General features: G+C 47.5%; 2 protein-coding genes across 4 annotated transcripts; one reads left to right on the forward strand and one right to left on the reverse strand.

Annotated features, from left to right (window-relative positions):
- Nucleotides 1–271: 271 nt before the first annotated feature.
- LOC134958180 (putative nuclease HARBI1) lies at nucleotides 272–5143 on the forward strand. 3 transcript variants are annotated; one of them, XM_063940605.1, is made up of 9 exons: nucleotides 272–1330; nucleotides 1428–1799; nucleotides 1884–2060; nucleotides 2334–2862; nucleotides 3136–3263; nucleotides 3537–3664; nucleotides 3938–4065; nucleotides 4339–4466; nucleotides 4740–5143. In XM_063940605.1, coding segments are annotated over exons 1-3 (1134 nt in total). In that variant the 5' UTR covers nucleotides 272–570; the 3' UTR covers nucleotides 1886–2060; nucleotides 2334–2862; nucleotides 3136–3263; nucleotides 3537–3664; nucleotides 3938–4065; nucleotides 4339–4466; nucleotides 4740–5143. The 3 variants fall into 3 exon arrangements, with proteins under 3 accessions (XP_063796675.1, XP_063796676.1, XP_063796674.1); XM_063940606.1 differs by having other exon boundaries at nucleotides 2334–2461; nucleotides 2735–2862; nucleotides 3136–3664; XM_063940604.1 differs by having other exon boundaries at nucleotides 3136–3664.
- A 120-nt stretch (nucleotides 5144–5263) lies between these two features.
- LOC134958179 (serine/arginine repetitive matrix protein 1-like) lies at nucleotides 5264–12885 on the reverse strand. Its single transcript, XM_063940603.1, has 7 exons — nucleotides 12704–12885; nucleotides 9574–9752; nucleotides 8891–9410; nucleotides 8309–8815; nucleotides 8076–8204; nucleotides 6921–8000; nucleotides 5264–5377 (listed from the first exon to the last, which is right to left on the reverse strand). The coding sequence occupies exons 2-6, from the start codon at nucleotides 9748–9750 to the stop codon at nucleotides 7315–7317; spliced, it is 2019 nt and encodes a 672-aa protein (XP_063796673.1). The 5' UTR covers nucleotides 9751–9752; nucleotides 12704–12885; the 3' UTR covers nucleotides 5264–5377; nucleotides 6921–7314.
- Between the last annotated feature and the right edge of the window lie 1829 nt (nucleotides 12886–14714).

Below are 14714 nucleotides of genomic sequence, written 5' to 3' on the forward strand. Positions count from 1 at the left end.
AACAATTCGCCTATGCAGTCCAGTACTTTATCGCAAAAAAACGGACATTCAAAATTCGACTTTTGGCAATTCGACTTTTTTCGCATTCGACTTTTCTGCAATGGTACAGATGCTGCAATTCGCCCAAAGCATATTCAATTCAAGTTTGGAAATTCGCCTGCAGTGCTTTTCGACCGCAAATTCGCCTATTTCAGTCCGCCTCAGTTGACTGGCGGGATCTAAAAAAAAATTTTTAGTACATGTTTTTTTGGGATATTTGAGGATTGCTAGTAGCATATCTATTTATATTTGAAAGGATTATCTGCTTGGTTTGTCTTTTTTTGCTTCACAAGTATTATTTAATTGATTTTTTAAAGGAATATTTTTTTCTTCAATCTCCTGAGGGAAATTTACCCATGATTCCACAGTTTTTCCCAGGATACACTTCTGCAAAGCCCCTCCTATCTCCTCACTCCCAGGTTTGAGACTACAGGGAGAAGGAGCCATTTTACAGTCAGCTCTGTGGAATCGTTTTTTTAGGAAAATTCCTGCGTTTTAAAACACATTCCTATTTTTGTACTGACTACAATAATGGAGCCTTTTTCTGACCAGATTGTGATGTTCATGCTGGCTGCAAGCATGATGGAGGAAGAAAGTGCTGATGAACATCAGGATCCAGGTCAGCAAATGTCTGCATTGGGTGAGCCAGTATTGCGGGTTTCATTTCCACGTCCACGCCAGTATCGCACTAGGCGTGAACTGGAGGATCTCAGCGAGTTCGAGGTGATACAAAATTATCGCTTATCGACTCGCGACATATATTCGCTGTACGCTCTGTTGGAGGCCAACTTGGAACCTCGGGCACGGACAAATCGTGCAATCAGCGGTTTTCAGAAACTGCTGGGGACGTTACATTTTTTGGCGTCAGGCACATTCCAGCCTACACTGTCTCAAACATGCGGTTTTTCACAGTCGACACTGTCGCGCTGTATAACCCAGGTAATTAGGGCTTTCCGCAAATTGACGATCCAGAACATCACATTTCCAGAGACGGACAGCGAATGTCGTGAGATCAAATTAGGCTTTTTCAACAAATACAAATTTCCCAATGTGCTGGGCGCGATTGACTGTACCCACGTGCAGATCAGACCGCCACGGAATTCAGAGGAATGTTTTCGGAACCGAAAACAGTTCCATTCCCTGAACGTTCAGGCGGTCTGTGATGTAAACATGAGATTTTTGAACATTTTTGTGGGATTTCCTGGATCATCTCACGACTCCTTCATCCTAAGCCAGTCATCGCTGTTTGACAAGTTCGAAACAGGAAACATGCCTGGTGGCTGGCTGTTAGGTATGTATTTTCATTTTTTTATTTTTTTATTATTTTATTATTATTTTTTTTTATTATTTTTTACAAGTACCTAACATTTTTTTTATATTTTCTATAGGCGATGCGGGTTATCCAAACAAACCGTGGCTGTTGACCCCATTGTCTAATCCTGTTGGTAGAGCAGAAAAACGTTACCAAGAGACACACATTGCATCGAGGCAAATAATTGAACGTGCCTTCGGTGTACTTAAAAGCCGGTTTCGATGTTTAGACACTTCCGGCGGTGCTCTTTTGTACTCACCGTCGAAGGTTTGCGGCATGGTAAATGCATGTTGTATTTTACACAACATATGTGTCGCAAACCGTTTGCCGGTGACTCTTCGTCGCAGTGCTTTCCGATGCGGGAACCGGTCTTCTGCTCTACCGGTGGGTATGGACGAAGGAGAGGATTCCCGGCGGACATTGATCCAAAATTATTTTGCAGTTGCCTGTGAGTATACTGACAACATTTGTATTATTGTGTAAACTGACATTGGAATATTTTTAAAAAAACCTCTTCATTTATGTATTTCAGAGTTTTACATCCTGTTGATGTATATCCCCAGGCCATGTTTGTACAGTTCGTTACCCCGTTTTATCCTGTTGTTGGGTTACCGCAAATATTTGATCCTTTTATCCAACTCTACCATGGGTGACCCTACTGGTGATGTGGACCTGACCCTCCGCCATGTAGCAGACAACCCCCCCTCAGGTGAGATGTATTGCCCAAAACTCCCTTGTCCAAAATCACCCCGACATGTCCAAAGTGCAGCCCTCCGGCATTTGCAAGACTGCACATCCAAACATTCCCTGAAACAGCAATGCTAGGGAATGTTTGGATGTGTAGTGATGCAAGTGCAGGAGGGTTGCATTTGGGCCGCTGCAACCCGCTTGTGTTGTGTGGACTGCTGTATGTACCTCTTTTTCCAGTCCCAGGGTGACACTATCACCCATATCTGGAAGCTCAAACTATTCTCTTCCACAGGTCCTGCGATGTATCTTCCCAAGTGGCGTGGATGTGAGGAGACACGACATTTCACCTGATGTTCCATGGGTGACCCTACTGGTGATGTGGACCTGACCCTCCGCCATGTAGCAGACAACCCCCCTCAGGTGAGATGTATTGCCCAAGACTCCCTTGTCCAAAATCACCCCGGCATGTCCAAAGTGCAGCCCTCCAGCATTTGCAAGACTGCACATCCAAACATTCCCTGAAATAGCAATGCTAGGGAATGTTTGGATGTGTAGTGATGCAAGTGCAGGAGGGTTGCATTTGGGCCGCTGCAACCCGCTTGTGTTGTGTGGACTGTTGTATGTACCTCTTTTTCCAGTCCCAGGGTGACACTATCACCCATATCTGGAAGCTCAAACTGTTCTCTTCCACAGGTCCTGCGATGTATCTTCCCAAGTGGCGTGGATGTGAGGAGACACGACATTTCACCTGATGTTCCATGGGTGACCCTACTGGTGATGTGGACCTGACCCTCCGCCATGTAGCAGACAACCCCCCTCAGGTGAGATGTATTGCCCAAAACTCCCTTGTCCAAAATCACCCCGACATGTCCAAAGTGCAGCCCTCCGGCATTTGCAAGACTGCACTTCCAAACATTCCCTGAAACAGCAATGCTAGGGAATGTTTGGATGTGTAGTGATGCAAGTGCAGGAGGGTTGCATTTGGGCCGCTGCAACCCGCTTGTGTTGTGTGGACTGTTGTATGTACCTCTTTTTCCAGTCCCAGGGTGACACTATCACCCATATCTGGAAGCTCAAACTGTTCTCTTCCACAGGTCCTGCGATGTATCTTCCCAAGTGGTGTGGATGTGAGGAGACACGACATTTCACCTGATGTTCCATGGGTGACCCTACTGGTGATGTGGACCTGACCCTCCGCCATGTAGCAGACAACCCCCCTCAGGTGAGATGTATTGCCCAAGACTCCCTTGTCCAAAATCACCCCGGCATGTCCAAAGTGCAGCCCTCCAGCATTTGCAAGACTGCACATCCAAACATTCCCTGAAATAGCAATGCTAGGGAATGTTTGGATGTGTAGTGATGCAAGTGCAGGAGGGTTGCATTTGGGCCGCTGCAACCCGCTTGTGTTGTGTGGACTGTTGTATGTACCTCTTTTTCCAGTCCCAGGGTGACACTATCACCCATATCTGGAAGCTCAAACTGTTCTCTTCCACAGGTCCTGCGATGTATCTTCCCAAGTGGCGTGGATGTGAGGAGACACGACATTTCACCTGATGTTCCATGGGTGACCCTACTGGTGATGTGGACCTGACCCTCCGCCATGTAGCAGACAACCCCCCTCAGGTGAGATGTATTGCCCAAAACTCCCTTGTCCAAAATCACCCCGACATGTCCAAAGTGCAGCCCTCCGGCATTTGCAAGACTGCACTTCCAAACATTCCCTGAAACAGCAATGCTAGGGAATGTTTGGATGTGTAGTGATGCAAGTGCAGGAGGGTTGCATTTGGGCCGCTGCAACCCGCTTGTGTTGTGTGGACTGTTGTATGTACCTCTTTTTCCAGTCCCAGGGTGACACTATCACCCATATCTGGAAGCTCAAACTGTTCTCTTCCACAGGTCCTGCGATGTATCTTCCCAAGTGGTGTGGATGTGAGGAGACACGACATTTCACCTGATGTTCCATGGGTGACCCTACTGGTGATGTGGACCTGACCCTCCGCCATGTAGCAGACAACCCCCCTCAGGTGAGATGTATTGCCCAAGACTCCCTTGTCCAAAATCACCCCGGCATGTCCAAAGTGCAGCCCTCCAGCATTTGCAAGACTGCACATCCAAACATTCCCTGAAACAGCAATGCTAGGGAATGTTTGGATGTGTAGTGATGCAAGTGCAGGAGGGTTGCATTTGGGCCGCTGCAACCCGCTTGTGTTGTGTGGACTGTTGTATGTACCTCTTTTTCCAGTCCGAGGGTGACACTATCACCCATATCTGGAAGCTCAAACTGTTCTCTTCCACAGGTCCTGCGATGTATCTTCCCAAGTGGCGTGGATGTGAGGAGACACGACATTTCACCTGATGTTCCATGGGTGACCCTACTGGTGATGTGGACCTGACCCTCCGCCATGTAGCAGACAACCCCCCTCAGGTGAGATGTATTGCCCAAAACTCCCTTGTCCAAAATCACCCCGACATGTCCAAAGTGCAGCCCTCCGGCATTTGCAAGACTGTACTTCCAAACATTCCCTGAAACAGCAATGCTAGGGAATGTTTGGATGTGTAGTGATGCAAGTGCAGGAGGGTTGCATTTGGGCCGCTGCAACCCGCTTATGTTGTGTGGACTGTTGTATGTACCTCTTTTTCCAGTCCCAGGGTGACACTATCACCCATATCTGGAAGCTCAAACTGTTCTCTTCCACAGGTCCTGCGATGTATCTTCCCAAGTGGTGTGGATGTGAGGTGACACGACATTTCACCTGATGTTCCATGGGTGACCCTACTGGTGATGTGGACCTGACCCTCCGCCATGTAGCAGACAACCCCCCTCAGGTGAGATGTATTGCCCAAGACTCCCTTGTCCAAAATCACCCCGGCATGTCCAAAGTGCAGCCCTCCAGCATTTGCAAGACTGCACATCCAAACATTCCCTGAAACAGCAATGCTAGGGAATGTTTGGATGTGTAGTGATGCAAGTGCAGGAGGGTTGCATTTGGGCCGCTGCAACCCGCTTGTGTTGTGTGGACTGTTGTATGTACCTCTTTTTCCAGTCCCAGGGTGACACTATCACCCATATCTGGAAGCTCAAACTGTTCTCTTCCACAGGTCCTGCGATGTATCTTCCCAAGTGGTGTGGATGTGAAGAGACAGTTCCCTTGATGTTCCCTGGGCAATCTACTTACGTACAATTCAAATGCATTACAAATTTTAATAAAAACCACAGGAAACTTCTATTTTTAAAAGTTTATTGAAGAAAAATATTTTTTAATAAAGTTTGAAAGTTAATTAAAACAAAAAAGTAGTTTGTTCTTCTTTACATTCTTTTCTTGTGTATATAGATATCTGTGGGGAAAAGAAAAAAAAGTATATTAAAGTAAAGACACACTAAATTCATGTTCATTTATTTTCAATAAAAATTTGTGGAACAACACAGCCCAGCATGACCCATTGCTGGACTGTGTGGTTCTACAAAGGCATGCGGTTCAAAGTGAAAGAGTGGCGTCAGTGGTCAGCACTTTGACACGCTAACATTTGTGGAACAACACAGCCCAGCATGACCCATTGCTGGACTGTGTGGTTCTACAAAGGCATGCGGTTCAAAGTGAAAGAGTGGCGTCAGTGGTCAGCACTTTGACACGCTAACATTTGTGGAACAACACAGCCCAGCATGACCCATTGCTGGACTGTGTGGTTCTACAAAGGCATGCGGTTCAAAGTGAAAGAGTGGCGTCAGTGATCAGCACTTTGACACGCTCACATTTGTGGAACAACACAGCCCAGCATGAACCATTGCTGGACTGTGTGGTTCTACAAAGGCATGCGGTTCAAAGTGAAAGAGTGGCGTCAGTGGTCAGCACTTTGACACGCTAACATTTGTGGAAAAACACAGCCCAGCATGACCCATTGCTGGACTGTGTGGTTCTACAAAGGCATGCGGTTCAAAGTGAAAGAGTGGCGTCAGTGGTCAGCACTTTGACACGCTAACATTTGTGGAACAACACAGCCCAGCATGACCCATTGCTGGACTGTGTGGTTCTACAAAGGCATGCGGTTCAAAGTGAAAGAGTGGCGTCAGTGATCAGCACTTTGACACGCTCACATTTGTGGAACAACACAGCCCAGCATGAACCATTGCTGGACTGTGTGGTTCTACAAAGGCATGCGGTTCAAAGTGAAAGAGTGGCGTCAGTGGTCAGCACTTTGACACGCTAACATTTGTGGAAAAACACAGCCCAGCATGACCCATTGCTGGACTGTGTGGTTCTACAAAGGCATGCGGTTCAAAGTGAAAGAGTGGCGTCAGTGGTCAGCACTTTGACACGCTAACATTTGTGGAACAACACAGCCCAGCATGAACCATTGCTGGACTGTGTGGTTCTACAAAGGCATGCGGTTCAAAGTGAAAGAGTGGCGTCAGTGGTCAGCACTTTGACACGCTAACATTTGTGGAACAACACAGCCCAGCATGACCCATTGCTGGACTGTGTGGTTCTACAAAGGCATGCGGTTCAAAGTGAAAGAGTGGCGTCAGTGGTCAGCACTTTGACACGCTAACATTTGTGGAAAAACACAGCCCAGCATGACCCATTGCTGGACTGTGTGGTTCTACAAAGGCATGCGGTTCAAAGTGAAAGAGTGGCGTCAGTGATCAGCACTTTGACACGCTCACATTTGTGGAACAACACAGCCCAGCATGAACCATTGCTGGACTGTGTGGTTCTACAAAGGCATGCGGTTCAAAGTGAAAGAGTGGCGTCAGTGATCAGCACTTTGACACGCTCACATTTGTGGAACAACACAGCCCAGCATGACCCATTGCTGGACTGTGTGGTTCTACAAAGGCATGCAGTTCAAAGTTTCTTGAATGAAACATGGTTCTACTCACCTTGGTACGCACAACACGAACTTATGCCGTCCACTTCATTTTTCCCCACCAATCCTATGAATAAGACAAAAACACAGACTAGTGAATAGTAAATTCACACAATTAAAGCCTACTGTACACCATTACAAAAAGGATTTTTGGAAGAAAAAAGTGGTATCAGAATAGCTCTTTGGCCCATCATACATGTAGCCACAAGGAGCTTTCATCCGTTACCACACGCGCCCGCATACATGCCCGCGCATGTATGCCTACACAAAGCTCCTTGGTAGTACCCGGTCACGGGTGGGGAAGCCCAACACAGAAAACAATAGTAAGAAAAAAAAAAAACTAATGGGAGGGGAAGAAAGGGATACATGAAAAACATTTAAAAGTAAATAAAACAATACGACCGGGTTTATGGTGGAAGTCTGTCCGGATCCTCTTCTTCCCCCTGATAGGGCGTCGATGTCCTGGAAGGCTGGGTAGTATGTTGTCTGGGCCTCTGTGCCCATGCGGCTGAAGATTGTGTGGCCGGTGGTGGAGGCATCTGGGGGGTGGGGTACATCCCTGTATATCCCTGGTACATCTGTGACTGTCTGTACTGGGATGGGACTTGAGGAAGGGTACGAGGCGTCCTTGTGGCTTGCGACGGCGGATATGGTGGATCACCAGCGTATTGATGAGCTGATCCTGGGAGCTTATCATGGATCATCTGCAGTGTGGTTGCGATGACCTGTTGGCTGGATGAGGAGTGTCGATGACTCTCCGACATGTTTTTATTGCTTTCTGCCAGACATGAAGTGTTGTCCACGAGCCGGGTCATGGATTCGGCCAGAATGTTAAGTACGTCCATATTCTCCCTATGATCTTGCATTCTGACCTGTAGTATTGTGGCCGTGCTGTCGGAAAGAGTCTTTTGCAGTTCAAGCAGACTGTTTGCCATTTTCTCCATTGTCCTCTCAATGTTGTCCAGTCTGCTTCCCACGACATTTGTGTATGTATCCTGGCGTGTCCCAATCTCTGATGCCAGGGTGTGAACCCTCTGAACAGTTGAGGGATTCTGCCCTTCCTGGATGTCTGCCACCACTTGGATTTGGGCAGCTGAAAAGAAAATTAGACAATATTATACACATTCATCATACATTTTTTAAAAGGCTCACAATTCAAATTACTCACACAGGGATGTAGCAACTGGAGCCTCCTGCACTTCCACCTCGTCATCCTCTGACGACTCCTGTAGGAGGAGATCCGGCCTGAAGTAGGAACCAATCCCCGAAGCTAGTCCGCTGCTGGTTCGTGGCACCACTGTTTGCAAAATAATTTTTTGGGGAAAGTTAATAAACTTTACACAACTGCTGACCCCCCCCCCCCCCCCTCCACCCTCCCACACACACAAAATAAATACAAACCTTCTTCATCCTGTGATGCCGCTGCTCCAGGAGCTCCACTTGTCCTCGTTTCGGAAGACTTTTCAAGGGTCTGGCTGGATACGTCTGCACGGCTGTCCTCAAACCCAAGAAAAGTTTCGTCTGTTAACCCTGTAGACTCAAACAGATCGGGTGATGGGTCCACAAGGGTTGTGTCTTGAGGCTCTTCAGTCACAGTCCCAGAGCTCCTGGAGAGACGACGATCTGGTGACGGCCTGCGCGCAGGAGCTGTAGTTTGGCGCCCATCTTGTGGTGTGGTCGCCGACGGTGTCTGGCGCACAGGTGATAGTCTGTGCGCTGACGTCGTCTGGTGCACAGGTGACAAACTGCGCGATGACGAACTGTGGCGCACAGGTGACGATCTGTGTGCTCGCGATGCTTGCGGCGCAGTTGATGGTCCGCGCGCTGCTGCCGATGCCTGCTGCACAGGTGACGGTCCGTGCGCTGGCGATGTCCTGTGCGCAGGTGATGTCCTCTGGGCAGGCCTGTCTGAAAAAAAAAAAAGCACATTAGCACATACAAAAATTTTAAAGGGAAGTACAGTTCATGTGAATGTATTCTTACCATCAGACCTCCTTTTGGACGGCTTATCTCCCGCCTTCTTCCGTCTTCTGGGCGGTTCTTCCTCCTCGGGAAAGCCAGCAGGACGGCTAGAGTCCACACCTCCGCGAACTCCTTCGACCATGGCAGGGTTCATGCGCCTTCTAATAACATCCTCCCAGGGTAGCCACTTCAGGTTGAGAGCCGGGCCACCTCCCGTAGCTGTCTCATGTCGGCGCTGAATCCCCATCTTCTTCTTGGTCTGTCTACGGCAATCACTGTACCGCTTCAAGCAATTTCTGGTGCTCCGGCGGTTTCCAGATATTGCAGTGACTTGACTCGCAATGGATTCCCAGATGCTTCGCTTTGTCCTAGCTGCTGTTGTCTGTGCCCTTAGTCCATACAAAACGTCGTAGGACCTGTCGACGCAATCCACTAGGGTACAGTTTTCCGCCTCAGTGTATCTGGGTCCACGCGACTTTTTCGGTCCTGCATCTTCACCAGAGGCTTCCTCCTCCGACTGCTCCTCTGGCTGGCTTCTTGCCTTTAGGGATTAAAAAAAAAAATAATAATAATAAGATCGGTATGTACCTGTGAGTGTCAGTATCCCTGGCATTGCGCACATATTCCAGTAGGTGTGCATGGCATTGCGCAAACTACAGTAAAGAAAGTTTGATGCTATTTGTGTCTGCAGGTGTGGTTAGTACCTTTCTACTAGGCTTTTTCTTGGACTTCTCATGGGCCCTTGACGACCGCGGCTGGTCACTACATGCCTGGTCGGTCGTATCCGCCTCCTGGGTTGGCTCCCACTCCTCGTTGCTATGCAGGGATAGATCTGAGGGGGTGGGGGAAGGGGCGGATCGGGTCTGCTTGTCCTTTGACATCTCTGTTATAAAATAAAATAAAAATAAACATACATACATACATACATGTATAAATGGCTGACCCACACAAAATGGCTGACCCACACAAAATGGCTGACCCACACAAAATGGCGACCAGACCGTCGACAAAACTTGCTCCAAATTACCCCAAAATGGCCAGAAAGCATCCCAGCACACTCAGGAGGTACACCACAGCAAAATTAGGATGGAAAACACATGTTTGCCAAACAGTCTACAGCACATGTCGACCAGGCTGTCGACCAAACTTGCTCCAAATCACCCCAAAATGGCCAGAAAGCATCCCAGCACACTCAGGAGGTACACCACAGCAAAATTAGGATGGAAAACACATGTTTGCCAAACAGTCTACAGCACATGTCGACCAGGCTGTCGACCAAACTTGCTCCAAATCACCCCAAAATGACCAGAAAGCATCCCAGCACACTCAGGAGGTACACCACAGCAAAATTAGGCGGGAAAACACATGTTTGCCAAACAGTCTACAGCACATGTCGACCAGGCTGTCGACCAAACTTGCTCCAAATCACCCCAAAATGACCATAAAGCATCCCAGCACACTCAGGAGGTACACCACAGCAAAATTAGGATGGAAAACACATGTTTGCCAAACAGTCTACAGCACATGTCGACCAGGCTGTCGACCAAACTTGCTCCAAATCACCCCAAAATGACCAGAAAGCATCCCAGCACACTCAGGAGGTACACCACAGCAAAATTAGGCGGGAAAACACATGTTTGCCAAACAGTGTACAGCACATGTCGACCAGGCTGTCGACCAAACTTGCTCCAAATCACCCCAAAATGACCAGAAAGCATCCCAGCACACTCAGGAGGTACACCACAGCAAAATTAGGATGGAAAACACATGTTTGCCAAACAGTCTACAGCACATGTCGACCAGGCTGTCGACCAAACTTGCTCCAAATCACCCCAAAATGACCAGAAAGCATCCCAGCACACTCAGGAGGTACACCACAGCAAAATTAGGAGGGAAAACACATGTTTGCCAAACAGTCTACAGCACATGTCGACCAGGCTGTCGACCAAACTTGCTCCAAATCACCCCAAAATGGCCAGAAAGCATCCCAGCACACTCAGGAGGTACACCACAGCAAAATTAGGCGGGAAAACACATGTTTGCCAAACAGTCTACAGCACATGTCGACCAGGCTGTCGACCAAACTTGCTCCAAATCACCCCAAAATGACCAGAAAGCATCCCAGCACACTCAGGAGGTACACCACAGCAAAATTAGGCGGGAAAACACATGTTTGCCAAACAGTCTACAGCACATGTCGACCAGGATGTCGACCAAACTTGCTCCAAATCACCCCAAAATGGCCAGAAAGCATCCCAGCACACTCAGGAGGTACACCACAGCAAAATTAGGATGGAAAACACATGTTTGCCAAACAGTCTACAGCACATGTCGACCAGGCTGTCGACCAAACTTGCTCCAAATCACCCCAAAATGACCAGAAAGCATCCCAGCACACTCAGGAGGTACACCACAGCAAAATTAGGATGGAAAACACATGTTTGCCAAACAGTCTACAGCACATGTCGACCAGGCTGTCGACCAAACTTGCTCCAAATCACCCCAAAATGGCCAGAAAGCATCCCAGCACACTCAGGAGGTACACCACAGCAAAATTAGGCGGGAAAACACATGTTTGCCAAACAGTCTACAGCACATGTCGACCAGGCTGTCGACCAAACTTGCTCCAAATCACCCCAAAATGACCAGAAAGCATCCCAGCACACTCAGGAGGTACACCACAGCAAAATTAGGCGGGAAAACACATGTTTGCCAAACAGTCTACAGCACATGTCGACCAGGATGTCGACCAAACTTGCTCCAAATCACCCCAAAATGGCCAGAAAGCATCCCAGCACACTCAGGAGGTACACCACAGCAAAATTAGGATGGAAAACACATGTTTGCCAAACAGTCTACAGCACATGTCGACCAGGCTGTCGACCAAACTTGCTCCAAATCACCCCAAAATGACCAGAAAGCATCCCAGCACACTCAGGAGGTACACCACAGCAAAATTAGGCGGGAAAACACATGTTTGCCAAACAGTCTACAGCACATGTCGACCAGGCTGTCGACCAAACTTGCTCCAAATCACCCCAAAATGACCAGAAAGCATCCCAGCACACTCAGGAGGTACACCACAGCAAAATTAGGTGGGAAAACACATGTTTGCCAAACAGTCTACAGCACATGTCGACCAGGATGTCGACCAAACTTGCTCCAAATCACCCCAAAATGGCCAGAAAGCATCCCAGCACACTCAGGAGGTACACCACAGCAAAATTAGGATGGAAAACACATGTTTGCCAAACAGTCTACAGCACATGTCGACCAGGCTGTCGACCAAACTTGCTCCAAATCACCCCAAAATGACCAGAAAGCATCCCAGCACACTCAGGAGGTACACCACAGCAAAATTAGGCGGGAAAACACATGTTTGCCAAACAGTCTACAGCACATGTCGACCAGGCTGTCGACCAAACTTGCTCCAAATCACCCCAAAATGGCCAGAAAGCATCCCAGCACACTCAGGAGGTACACCACAGCAAAATTAGGCGGGAAAACACATGTTTGCCAAACAGTCTACAGCACATGTCGACCAGGCTGTCGACCAAACTTGCTCCAAATCACCCCAAAATGACCAGAAAGCATCCCAGCACACTCAGGAGGTACACCAATGCTAATAGAAGACCCAAAAAAGTCAATTAAAGAATAAAAAAAAAAACGTGAAAAACTACCCCAAAACACAAGTCTCCCCCAAAAAATGCAGCAACACAAGCAAGGGGCTATACACATACCTGCACACATACCCAAACACCCCATGTACACCTCATGGCAACCCCCACTACACAAACACATACATGCAACACCAGACACACATGTGGTACTTACCTACAAATGTAGTAAAAGCTCCTAAAATGGCTCTCCTCCGGGTAACAGGAATCCTCCTGACTGTCCTGGAATAAAGCCTGCTGGGGTGTCCAAACGATATCCACAGCAAACAACCAAATTGCTAGCTCTGCACCTCCTCACACCTCTCTGCAGGTTCACAAAATGGCTGCAGAGCACGCAGCAAACAAGCCCTAATAAAGGGCTGCTTTCGGCGGGAAGGCGAATTCAGTACTCCCACTACTCGCCGATTGGCCGTAATCCGCCTGGGGGTGGGTCGAATCAGTTATACATTGAATATGGTGAATTCAGGGTCCCGGCGACAGGGCTGCGGCTGGCGATAGCGGGCGAATTATACAGGGGCGGATTAAATGACGCGATTCGCCCGCTATTGCATATACCCCTAGTTGGCTGCGACTGAACCCGGATAAAACAGAGGTCCTTATGATACGACCGCAACATCAAAGGACAAAACTGCAGCATAGCCAACCAACTGGACTTACACTCGGGGATTCAGAATTACAGACCACTGATCGTGTGCAGAATCTTGGCGTTGTCCTGGATGGTGGCTTGACACTTAAACATCAGATATCAGCCACAATCAAATCCTCATTCTTTCACCTGAGGAACATAGCCAGAATCAAGCACTTAATTCCCTCAGATGATATGCCAAACGTCATACATGCATTTGTATCATCTCGATTAGGCTACTGTAATGCCCTCTACCTTGGTCTACCAGCAAAAGAATTGCAGCGCTTACAGATGGTGCAAAACACAGCTGCCAGGCTATTAACCAACCAGCCCCGTTCTAGCCACATAACACCCATCCTCTACTCCCTTCACTGGCTGGCTGTATGATGGCGAATCATCTTCAAGATTGGCTTACTGAGTTTCAAAGCATTATATGACCAAGGCCCAAGGTACCTGAAACAGCTTCTGACCCCATACTGCCCCACTCGATTACTGCGATCTGTAGATGAAGGACTTTTAGCAGTACCTAGAATCTACCATAATTCATCTGGGGTCGAGCTTTTAGTCATGCGGCTCCGACTCTATGGAACTCACTTCCCCGCACAGTGCGAGAGGCCCCAACTATAGAATCCTTCAAAAGTAGACTCAAGACTTTTCTGTTTACTCAAGCATTTCCATAATGTCCCTTTTAGTATCTTCATGCTTCTGTATTTTATGAAAAAAATGTACTTCATTATTTTCTGTACTATATTATGCTATGTATCTGTTAAGCGCCTTGAGTCCTATTGGAGAAAGAGCGCTATATAAATAAAATTATTATTATTATTATTATTATTACTTTTTATATCTAGGGGGGGCACATTTTTTTGTTATGTCAAGAGGGGGGGCGCATTTTTAAATCTCGCACTGGGAGCCGAATTGGCTAGAAACAGCCCTGGATGTAGCCACACTCGCCCAGCTGTGCCTAGGTGTGGCAATTGCCACTCAATACATTCTCAATAGGGCATGGTTGTGACTAAGACACACGCACGCACCAGGCATGCACGTGGTTGTGGTAAATGAGGGGCATTCGAGCCTATGTGTAGTCACAATGAGTGTGGCTACATCTGTATGACACATATTGTACAGTATAACAATACTAATGATGGAGCAAGAGTGATTTGTGGTGTAAAGTTCCAAAGACAGATCTAGAGCCTCTGGCACTCGTCCTATTCTGGTTGATCAGCAATAATTTACAGGAGACACACCAATCAAATTGCTAAATGCCTGTTTCTGTTTTCAAAAATACTATAGCCGGTCAGCAGTGTATTAGGCTGTGAGTTAGAATTAAATATTGCTTTATGGTCCTTACGCATCAAATCATTAACTCTGATTATTATTAAAGGATTCATATGAAACATTGGGGCAGACGTATTAAGCCTGCAAAAGTGATAAAGCAGTGATAAAGAAGTCATAAATGTAAGACAATCATTACTGGTTTTAAAAATGACAGTTAGGAGCTGATTGGCTTGTGCGTTATCACCTTCCACTTACTACTTCTTTA

Source organism: Pseudophryne corroboree, chromosome 9 (assembly GCF_028390025.1).
Source record: "Pseudophryne corroboree isolate aPseCor3 chromosome 9, aPseCor3.hap2, whole genome shotgun sequence".
NCBI lineage: Eukaryota > Metazoa > Chordata > Amphibia > Anura > Myobatrachidae > Pseudophryne > Pseudophryne corroboree.

What these genes read in the sequence shown, in the direction of transcription:
- LOC134958180 (XM_063940604.1), top strand. Translation starts at nt 571, where the DNA reads ATGGAGCCTTTTTCTGACCAGATTGTGATGTTCATGCTGGCTGCAAGC. An exon ending in GCCTGGTGGCTGGCTGTTAG is followed by an intron (nt 1,331 to 1,427) that starts GTATGTATTTTC and finishes TATTTTCTATAG; the next exon opens with GCGATGCGGGTTATCCAAAC.
- LOC134958179 (XM_063940603.1), bottom strand. Translation starts at nt 9,750, where the DNA reads ATGTCAAAGGACAAGCAGACCCGATCCGCCCCTTCCCCCACCCCCTCA. An exon ending in GTCCAAAAGGAGGTCTGATG is followed by an intron (nt 8,816 to 8,890) that starts GTAAGAATACAT and finishes TTTTTTTTTCAG; the next exon opens with ACAGGCCTGCCCAGAGGACA. An exon ending in GGCATCACAGGATGAAGAAG is followed by an intron (nt 8,205 to 8,308) that starts GTTTGTATTTAT and finishes TTTTGCAAACAG; the next exon opens with TGGTGCCACGAACCAGCAGC.